Source organism: Falco cherrug, chromosome 1 (genome assembly GCF_023634085.1).
Source record: "Falco cherrug isolate bFalChe1 chromosome 1, bFalChe1.pri, whole genome shotgun sequence".
Classification (NCBI taxonomy): Eukaryota; Metazoa; Chordata; class Aves; order Falconiformes; family Falconidae; genus Falco; species Falco cherrug.
In genome coordinates, this window is record NC_073697.1 from 79,118,366 (window position 1) to 79,129,423 (window position 11,058).

Sequence of the window (11,058 nt, forward strand, 5' to 3'; positions counted from 1 at the left end):
CAAGTTTAATTGTACCCATGTTATTATTTATTTCTCCACGTTGCAGTGTGATGAACCTGGATGATTTAACCAGAAGAGGTTTATATTTGAGTGATATTCCATTGCATGATGCGACCCGTGATCTGGTTCTTTTGGGAGAACAGTTCAGAGAGGAATATAAACTGACTCAGGAGCTTGAGATCCTCACTGACAGACTGCAGCACACACTGCGTGCACTGGAAGATGAAAAGAAAAAGACAGACACGTAAGAACCAAATCCTGATTTTGATCTGAAGCAGCCACAGCGATATATTATTTATAGCTACCTTCTTAAAAAAATAACAGAATCTTGGGAGGAGATATTCAGGGTCGATAATTTTGGAGTCAAGAAGGAACACTTTAACGCCTGAGAGGGTATTTCTTTATTTAGATTGTCAAATGTCATCTGCAGTCTAGGCTGTTACATGCACAGGTGTTTTAGTGGCTCCCTCCCTGACAAGGAAAGTTATGAGAAGTAAACTGACAATCCTTTTTACTTTTTGAATTACCTAAAACAGTAGTGTTGCAGACTTTCTTACATCTACCATGCTCACAGGTTAATAGAACAGAAAAACATACCCTGTAAGCCTTGAAAATAGTCTGTGTAGTGGTGATGTTTTGCAATAGGCTAATGTTATGAAATTGGTTTTATAGTTACCTGTAGAAATCGATTTGGGGCCCAATGCACACAGTTTATTATTGTACTTATATCTAGATAGTAATATTATCTAGATAGCCCCAAATCCATTTCTACAGGTAACTATAAAATCAAATTCATAGCATTAGTGTATATATAGTTTTATATTATCTGTCTATATAATACATATATATATTAGTCTCTATATAGCTGAGCTCTAGGACTACTGGCAAATAAATTAAACAAAACTTTGTGTGACAAGCAGCGTGAGGTTGATCATAGAGTCATAGAATAGAACAATAGAATGGTTTGGGTTGGAAGGGACCTTAAAGATCACTAGTCCCAACCCCCCTGCCATGGGCAGGGACACCTTCCACCAGCCCCGTCCAGCCTGGCCTTGAGCACTGCCAGGGATGGGGCAGCCACAGCTGCTCTGGGCAACCTGTTCCAGTGCCTCAGCACCCTCACAGGGAAGAATTTTTTCCTAGTCTCTAGTCTAAATCTCCTCTCTTTCAGTTTAAAGCCGTTCCCCCTTGTCCCATCACTGCAGGCCCCTGTACAACGTCCCTCCCCAGCTTTCCTGTAGCCCCTTCAGGCACTGGCAGCTGCTAGAAGGTCTCCCCGGAGCCTTCTCCTCCAGGCTGACCCCCCCAGCTCTCTCAGCCCGTCTTCGTAGGAGATCATCTTCATGGTCCTCCTCTGGACTCCTCCAACAGGTCCATGTCCTTTTTATACTGGGGGCCCCAGCGCTGGAAGTAGTAGTCCAGGTGGGGTCTCTTGAGAGTGGAGTAGAGGGGAGGAATGGTGGCTGACTCTCCTTTATAAAACATAGTTCCCATCACTGTAATAGATTTTTCTTGTGGATTATACTTCTGTAGTAGTAGAATTAACATTTGTTGTGCTGTGAATTCTATTGACAGATTATTTTTCCTGTAGTAGAGTAATGGAAATTGTTGTAAAAAGACTTGAAAGGGATGGACAGAAGAGTCAGAGAGACAAGGAGTCTAAAAATATTTTTCTGTTCATTCTTATTGACTTGTTTTGTAGAAATCATTTTATCTTCAGGAATTCTAGCCTTCTTGGCAGCCACTGGAACAGTGTCAATTGCTGTGTCATGTGCCGAAAGTATTCACTAATTATAACTCATGCAGTAGTGAACTTGCCAAAAATGCAACTAATGAGGATTTGTGCAGGAGGCTGTGTACCAAATGATGCTCAATTTTTGTGAATCTTTGCTGTGTAAGGAGGGAAATGCACCTTAAGATGGCCATTAGAAAGTTGAAGGAATACACATAAGAATAGGGTGAAAACTCTGTGTGAGTGATTTGGATTTTATCTGCATAATTTGTAATATGAGCAAATGTTAATATGTCATGTAGTCTATTATTAAAAAAAACATGCAATAAACCCTAAAAGCAACATTCTCAACAGAAAAGGAAGCATTTAGCAACACATGAATTGATCAAAGGTGGGAAACCGATGCCTTTGTTGCCTTTTTTGTATTTTTTATGGTTTTGTGAGCAAAACCAGATTATATGAACTGAGGATAGGACAGAAATACTTAAGCAATAATAAAAAAAAAATGATCCAAGCAAGTAACAGATCACGTCAGAAGAATTAGTAATATTTACCTCATTTTGTTGGCATCTTATCTGCATTAATACGTGTTTGAAATGTCGTGGCTTTAGGTACACTGATGTAGATCAGTTCCTGTGTCCCACATAATACACTTTTCAGTAAACATCTTGCATATTGCTCTTTGATGATGTGAGTGTGTTATAAACCCTATAGGAGATACCAAGTAAATATTTGAAGAGTGCTGGTGTAAAGACCTTTTCCACGTTCTTGTGCCTTTCTTTTCTTACACATTTAGATTACTGTACTCTGTTCTACCACCATCCGTGGCAAATGAGCTGAGACACAAGCGTCCCGTTCCAGCGAAGCGGTATGACAATGTGACCATTCTTTTCAGTGGCATTGTTGGATTCAATGCCTTCTGTAGTAAACATGCCTCTGGAGAGGGAGCCATGAAGATTGTTAATCTTTTAAATGATCTTTACACAAGATTTGATATTCTGACTGATTCACGAAGAAATCCATTTGTTTATAAGGTAAGCAGAAGATTTTAAAAGTATTTAAGCTGTGACTTTTTTATAATTTACTATCATGTCACTCTTTTCCATCTTTTGTATTTTAGGCTTTTTTAAAACACTAGTTCTGTTCTCAGTCTGAACTGTGTTACTTGATAATACTTAGCTGAAGAAGAGTATGTTGTTTATTTCTAAATGCATGAAGGAACACAAAGGGCTTTAGTTCTCAGCAGGATTTCTGCACAGTCACCCGTTAGGTGGATATATGTGTCTACTTCCATATTTAGCAGATACGAACACTTACACAAGCAGTTTGTGGTTCTGCTGACCCTGTGTTTTAAGTTTTTCAGTCATATACCTGGGTTGTCCTGGTTGTAAATTTTAATTTACTGTTCAGTTACTCAACATGCATTTCATTCCTTCATTAGGAATGAGGTGTAGTTGCAGACGTGGCTGGTAGCAGGTAGATAGGTAGAAAGAGATAGATATATATATCCCATATATATAGACAGGTGAATTCTTCTGTGTTTATATGTTTAAGATTCATTCCTAGCTTTTAATAGAAATCAGTTTTATGTCCTGTGCCAATTGAATCAAGGGTCTGAGCCAAGACAAACATAGTGCTCAGTTTCTACAGAAATTTGGAAGACCCCAGAAGAGAGGGCTCCAGTTCACACACTCACAGTGTCATTTTGATTTGTTACGTTTTGGACATAAAATACATTCTTTTCAGTAACAAACAGATGTGACGGGAATTAAGGTGATTTGAATGAAAGTGAAGGGAAACTATTTGAAAAGACAAGCAGTCTTGAAAGAAGCACTACTTCCATTCTTGTACTCTAAAGCCTGTGATAATAAAGTAATTGAAAAATGTGTATCTTGATAGGTGGAAACAGTTGGGGACAAGTATATGACCGTGAGTGGTCTACCAGAGCCTTGCATTCATCATGCACGTTCTATCTGCCACCTGGCTTTGGATATGATGGAAATAGCAGGCCAAGTTCAAGTGGATGGTGAGCCTGTACAGGTTAGTGAATGTGTGGGCTTGAATGAAGAGCCCATTCTTTGACATGATAAAATGGTAATGCTTTGAAATATGGTTATGTTCATGTCCTAGTCCTTGCAAGCTTTGTTATTGTTAGATTTTGAGATTGATATCTGCAAAAATGAAGTCACATGTAGATGTGACATGTACAGTTCTCAGACCTTAAAATCTAATTAGTGTTTAACCTTTTAAAGGATTAAATTAGGTCCACATCATTTATGTCTGTTTTCCAATCATTTCAATCTAATCAACAAATTCCCATTGTGCATCAAGTACAATTTGTTGAGCCTTCTTCATCTCAGTGAAAAGAACAATAATATTCCCTCACTGATATTTTTGATGACGCTTCAGATCCTCATGTCAGCACAAGAAAATATTGCATTAAAAAGATATAAAAATAAGCGGTTATGGCAGTGATTACTGGCAAAAATGTGTATTAGTGGAAGTTCACTCATTGCGGGATTTTATGAAGATGTTGGGGCATTAATACAGAACTGGGGAGGCTGCATTGACCTGTCCTCGTCAGAAGGCTATGAGAGCAAAATAAGTAATGAGTGTGATGCATATTTCTATTTACATGAATGTTACTGGTCTGACACCTAGCTTAGAGCTCTGGACTTTGTCACTGGGCAAAGAAGCAAGAAGGTTTGATTTGGAGCGTTACAGTAACTGTAGGAATGAGCTTCCCCAAACCCCTGTCCAATCTCTGAGTTTTTAAATGTAAAATACCATGACGTTTCCTTTGAGAAATGCCTTTTTTCCTTGACCTAAACTATCCATTTCTGCATCTTCTGAGCACTCATTAAACACAGACCTGCAGAGTATGCCTCTTTCCCCTTTTTTTTAATTTCACAGTATGTAATAGCAGCATGGCATGATGCATGCGGGAAAAATATGGAGTTTATTCTTTCATGGGGGAGGGAGAGTCATGACACTGCACTACAATAAAAAAAACCAGTAACATGAAACACAAAAGGCAAGGTTTTGAAGAAGCAGGAGTGCACACTGAAAAAATAAAACTCTAGTAGATAGGAATGGTGTAATATCTGTATTTAGTCAGAGGCATCAGATTAGTTACATTGATTTTGAATACTCAAACTTTATTTTTTTTTCTCTCTCAAGATAACAATAGGAATCCACACTGGTGAGGTAGTCACAGGTGTTATAGGCCAAAGGATGCCGCGTTACTGTCTCTTTGGAAATACTGTCAATTTAACAAGCAGAACAGAAACTACTGGAGAAAAGGGAAAGATCAATGTCTCTGAATATACTTACAGGTGAGTGATGAAGTGTTTTATTGGTGTTGACATCTTACAAGAAATCACTTTGTCAGCATAATGTGAAAGTGTCGTTGGGAGTTGAAAGTGACAGGACTCCTGCAACACATTATTTAAGTACGCGAATCCTCAAGAAAATGTATGGCAGACTGCATTATGATATACTGTTATTGTTATGCAAATATAATAAAGATAAAGAGATAGATTTGACTTTTGTAATTTGCTCACATATCTGTAGCATCTTTAATATTTTATATAATGTGTGGCATGCATGCATAGTACATAAATTTACATGTTTCTTTTTCAATTTCAGGTGTCTTATGACACCAGAAAATTCAGATCCTCAGTTCCACCTGGAGTACAGAGGTCCAGTTTCTATGAAGGGTAAAAAAGAACCAATGCAGGTTTGGTTTTTGTCCAGAAAGAGTACAGAGACAGAGGTATGACTAACCAGAGTGTAATTTTTCTTTTAAACAAGGTATAAACATGACAAATTTTATCTAAACCACTGAGATCCATTTGCATTTGGAAAACTAAACGTTCCCTAGAAAAAATGAAGTTTTGTACAACACTATTTCATTAATGCATTTATTATCTTGACAGCACGTTAAAGTCCTTGATTATTTGTCTTTACAGTTTTTGCAGTCCCTGAAAGAACACTTTTGTATTTTAAAAAGTGCTTGAGGGAATGCCAAGTGTTTAAATATTTATATCTCCCTTTTCTTACGTATTTCTCCACTGTAGTAGATTTTGCAATATAATGGCTGTTTCTGTTTAGCTGATATGTCGAGTTATCAGCACTTCAGAATTCATCATGTGCTTTCTTACAGTGGGTGGATGAATGTGCCTTCAGATAGTTAGGCAGTAGTCCAGCAACTACTTGCAGACAGGTTCACACCTGATATGTGTGGTGGTCCGTTAACCCCAGATGGATCTGCTTCTTTGGAGACTGCTGCATGATAGAGGTGTTGCTTTAGAAATATACAGGGTGAAAACTGATTCTTCTAATTGACAAATAGGCCTAAATCCTCTTCTCAAAATGATGTAGGGTAAAGCTCTTCAAGCACTGAGTGAGTCTTTAAGCTTATGCATCAATTTCAGAAGTCTGGGCATGTATTAACCAAAATCCCATTAAAAGCCAGTGAGATCTAGACTCACGAGTGTGCTACAAACTCAGACACTGAATCAGATTACAGTATGCCAGCTGATTTGCTATAGTTGAGCAGGTGCATACATTACACCATTGCCAACAGGGAGAAAAAAGGCTAAAAATAATTTACATAGCTTGACTTTTGTCCTGAAGTAATATAAAATGGAAGAGGTTTAAGCTAATGAGGTTTAATCTTAAAAATATACTGACTAAAATAATGTCATCAGTTACGTTGGCTGAGATAATTTTTCTAAGTCACAGGAAACTAATTATGCATCTGAATACTCACGTGCTTCTGAAATGAAATTTGGGCTGTTAAACTGTTTGGGCTCTTTAGGAGATCTAATCCAGATTTATTACCACTGGTACCCAAGTATATGAATACTGACTTTTTAATGGTAACTCCCAGTATTAAACTTCAGGGGAGAGCCTGTACTTGAACTCTGCTAAAATCTGTATCGTAGTATGTATTACTTACATATTCTGGTAATAAATTTTGATAATACTTTTCTATTTTTATTCTGTGTCAAGATTACCTACAAGTTCACACAGCTACCATTCTTTCAAATCTATAGTTGTATTTAAAATGTATTTTAATTAAACACCTTTCACTTTTTTTTGCGTTATAAATTATGTCCTATCATTTGTAGCAGGGCACATTGTAATTTTAAATGTAAAATTTCAGAGGGGTACCGAGTCAGGTGGGTATTTTCCTTGTTTCACCGTCACCCGTTTAATATGAATATAGGGTTCAGATAGTTTAGAATTTTAAATATTGCACTTTCCTTTTAGAGATCTTGTACAACAGTGGGTTGTCTTAATCCTCACAGCAGTCCTGAGAGGTACTTGCTGATACTGTTATCTAGTAATCAGGCTTTGTGTAGAGGGACTAGGGGGTAGGAATAAACCTGACACAAATACTGTCAGCCTGATTTTCAAGAGAACTTAAGACTCACAGTTTAAGCACACTCAAAATGTGTGTGTGTTTATTTTTTGCTGATTCTGAAAATCAGATATACATGTAATTCTTATAGCTAGAAGGACTTGTCCCTTCACAGGTATTTCTTCTAAATTGTACCAAGTTTGGGAGGAGACTAGAAAGATACATTCATGTGGTGATTGGAACTGTCATTTGGTCAGGGGTGATTATGAAAAGTGAAAGAATATAATCCTCTAATCTTTTAATTCTTTTTCACTCTCTGCATAATTTCGCCTGTCCATACACAAAAATGCACTGAGTTTTACTCCTTTAGATTTTCTGAACTTGACTGAAGTTTCTCTTTGTCTCGTAAAGGTACTCTTCATGTTACTTCTGGCACTTTATAGGCTGTACATAATAGCTGTAATCGAAAGCGGAAATCGGATAACCAATCTTTTATGTTTGATTACCTTAGAGTATTCGCTTTGCTTTAGGCAAAGGTGTAGTCTTGGGGGTTTTTTTGCAAAATCTTATTTTCTCTGACCTTTCAAACACATACCCATGCTAATTGCAGTGCTGTTAATTTCAAGGGCACTGTTCATAACAATGAGTATGGCATGTTAACATATATTCAGAAACTGTATGGTAAATTTCCTGAAAGGTCACTCCAGAATATTGCAAGAAGTGGCTTATAGAAGTAAACACGAAAATACTTCTTAAATCATCCTGCAGATACTTCTGCTGATTATTCTTTTACTGTGAAGTTTTCTGTCTCCAGTATCTTTAAATCTGGGATGGATTCACGTTAGTGATATATTCTCCTTCTCATTATATCCCTCAGGGAATGATTAGCTCAGCATTTGCAAATCTGTCAGCATAATATTTTACCCTGAAGCCCGGTAATTAATACATGGTGAGGAAAGAGGACGAAATATTTACAGCTGGCATAGAGATGTGAAACCAAGGCTTAAAATATGCCGTCTCTCTGCTAGGCTAGAAAATGATAGGGTTGGGGCAGCTCAGTATGCCTCAAACTTGGTTCCTGAGTTGGCATGTCTAATATCAGTCACCATGAGCAGCAGTTACTTCTGAGAAAGACCTGATTTACAAGAGTCCGTGGTGTTTGGAGTGCTGCTGCTTTACTTTTTTCAAGTTAAAATATCTCTTCCATGATATCACTACACCAAAAATAAGGATTGCATCAGAAATATACATAGAACAAAAGCAACTGTGACCTGTTACTCATTTTGCATCCAGTTGTTTGCACAAGATTAATTATTACTATCATTATTATTTTAACAGAGGTTCAGCTGTAGCTCCTCTCTTGAAAACAGATTTGTTTTAAAAAATAAAGCTTGCAGAGACCCTCATGTGTCTGACTGCAACTTCCATCATTCCCCACTTCCAAATACCTTTCTCTTCTGCCATGTCCCCACATTACTGATGGGAACATGTTAAAATATCTTGGTCAGAGCAAGTAGTTCATCAGGGAATGTAGGAATTGTTATGTTCCTACATACCACAAATACAGAAGAAATATGTGCGTTACCTATGCTGTGTTTTATTATTTCTATTATTTACTGATACTGGTTGCAAGTTGTAAAATGTATTTTGTCACTGCGTTGACCCACCATGTTGTTTCTTCAAAGAAAATACCTTACTTCTCAAATTCTACTTGCATGCACTCAAGGAAACAAAGCAAGATGCTTTCTGAGCTGAGGGAAGAGGAAGAGGACGCTGGATAGGGCGCAGTACTGTCTCCAAATAGGGTGCCAGGCAGTAAGGTTGAGTTATGGATGCTATTTCACGTCATACCTCCCATTGCTGTGTGCAGTACCATTGTTTTTTGCCCTACTCCTGAAATCATACTCAACATTTTCCTCCAGGCTTGCTTGCTATTTTTTCCCCTTAATGTTTGGTGGTGTTATCTCTGCTGTGAGCATGTATTTCAAGCTTTCCTTTTTTTTGATATGCATTTTTGCACGTCAGTCATGTACATGTAGCCCTTCCTACCACCAGATAATGAATAAAATTTTGTAGTATGCACGCCACAACTAACCACTTTGATCTGATGCTTCACATCTTCATCTTCATCTCTGAAGTATAGTGGTTATGTGAATCAGTGGCATTTCTGGAAAGATAGGTATTTTGGTTGTTGGGCAGAGTAATGAACCTAAAGAACTATTTTTAAAAATAATATCTGAAGCAGCATTATGAAAATTACTGTATAAATGTTGTTTATCAGATTTAGCCCTGCTATTACCATGTCTCCCATTCATTTTGTGAATAACACTTTAAAAGGTTCCTCTTTTGATATCATCCTGCATTTTCCCTTTGTAGACACTATGTAAACATTTGCTGTATTGAAAAGGGGCAGTTTGTCTGATACTGCCGTTTGAAGCATGTGCCAATGTCCTTCTACTGAAATGCTGTTCACTTGGAATGTATTTCTCATTGATTTATATTAACTAAATTGTCACGTTAATAACAGATTGCTGGACAATTTTCAACCACCTGTAGTGCTTTGATTCTTTTGTGATGGAGTCCCCAGAATTGAAAGGTGTGCTGCCGAGATGTGGTTGTCATGGTTGCCTTTTGATTTGATTTCTCTAATTTTCAGAAATGATACTATTTTATGCCTTGGGAGGACCTGATAATATTCTAGGTCTCCTGGCATAATTAAGGGATGTAAAGCTTGTAAGGGAACATAGTATCTTTTATCAGCTGGTACAGTTAGTAGAAGTGGACAAGGTTTCAGATGCATAGACTTTCCATAACTTCAACATACAGTGCATTTTTATGTGAATAATATCTGTTCTTACCTGACTGATAATTTCTGAATATTTGCATTATAAAATAGGATAGTGCAATTACTTTGTGTATAAAAATTGTCTATATCTAGTATACCTTATCAGCACAGAATATATATGTGTAAATGTTTCATGTTAATGTGCAAAAGAAATTGCAATAAATTATTTTTTCCACTGACTTACGGAAATCTTGGATTTTCTTTTTGGTGAAAGCTGTATTTTATTGTTTGATACAAAACAAGTATGGTTCTCCAGTCCATAATTTGAAGTCCAAGTTTAAATAATTTATCAAGTAATTGTTCTAATTTTTGCAAATATCTAAGAGTCTACCACATTCAGATTAATGGCTTGCATCCTGAGATTAAAGGAGTGTTCAAAATGTGTAGATTAATGCTGTGAAAATAGTAGACAAGTTCACAAAAATGTATACATTCCCTTGAAACTCTTGGACTGGACAGTATCTAACAATCAAAAATTATTAGGCATCCACTTTGAGCAGGATGTACATTACCAACCAAAGCTTTAGGAATGGGAAATGAAGATGGGAAGCCACATGCGTTCCTTTCCATCGCCTCACTGTCGGACAGCAACACGTCCCAGCTCTCCATGAGAGATTGCCCTCACTCTAATAGGTACACAACAGCAATTTGCACTTGAAGTTGATCGAGCTTACCAAAACTTTCATGGTGACTTCTAAAGGCGTGGGGTTTGTGACAGCTGTAGTTGTGCATTGACATAATTCATGCAAATGGCTGTGAAGTAACTGAAGTTTCTGTATTATGCTTCATGATGGAAGATGGCATGCCAGAAAATTGAGTTTATATTTTACCTTCTTGATCATTTCAGACTGTTAAACCTCCTGTTAAGCTACTTTGTAACAACCAATTTCTTAAAGCACTAAAATAATAGCTCATATATTGTGTTCATATAAGAGCTTTTTACTTCAAGGAAACCAGTATGATTTAGGCACTTCACCATTTTTATTACTAGAACTGGTCTTCACTTAAATGCCACTTGCAGCTACTAAAACTATACTTTGGTTAAGTATTATTCTCAGATAACAGTAAAACCTTACGCAGTTCTGTTTAGTTCTTTTGTGTGTGCTCTGTTGC

The 11,058-nt window shown here is 37.1% G+C and overlaps 1 protein-coding gene across 2 annotated transcripts in view; it reads left to right on the forward strand.

Moving 5' to 3' along the window:
- GUCY1B1 (guanylate cyclase 1 soluble subunit beta 1) overlaps nucleotides 1-10,124 on the forward strand; it is a 43,470-nt gene extending 33,346 nt beyond the window's left edge. For both annotated transcript variants that reach the window (XM_055719336.1, XM_055719332.1), the window contains 6 exons: nucleotides 47-244; nucleotides 2,529-2,766; nucleotides 3,632-3,772; nucleotides 4,913-5,067; nucleotides 5,381-5,507; nucleotides 8,827-10,124. In XM_055719336.1, coding sequence (XP_055575311.1) covers nucleotides 47-244; nucleotides 2,529-2,766; nucleotides 3,632-3,772; nucleotides 4,913-5,067; nucleotides 5,381-5,507; nucleotides 8,827-8,850 — 883 coding nt within the window. In that variant the 3' untranslated portion in view covers nucleotides 8,851-10,124. The remainder of the gene's footprint in view (nucleotides 1-46; nucleotides 245-2,528; nucleotides 2,767-3,631; nucleotides 3,773-4,912; nucleotides 5,068-5,380; nucleotides 5,508-8,826) is intronic.
- The last annotated feature ends 934 nt before the right edge of the window (nucleotides 10,125-11,058 follow it).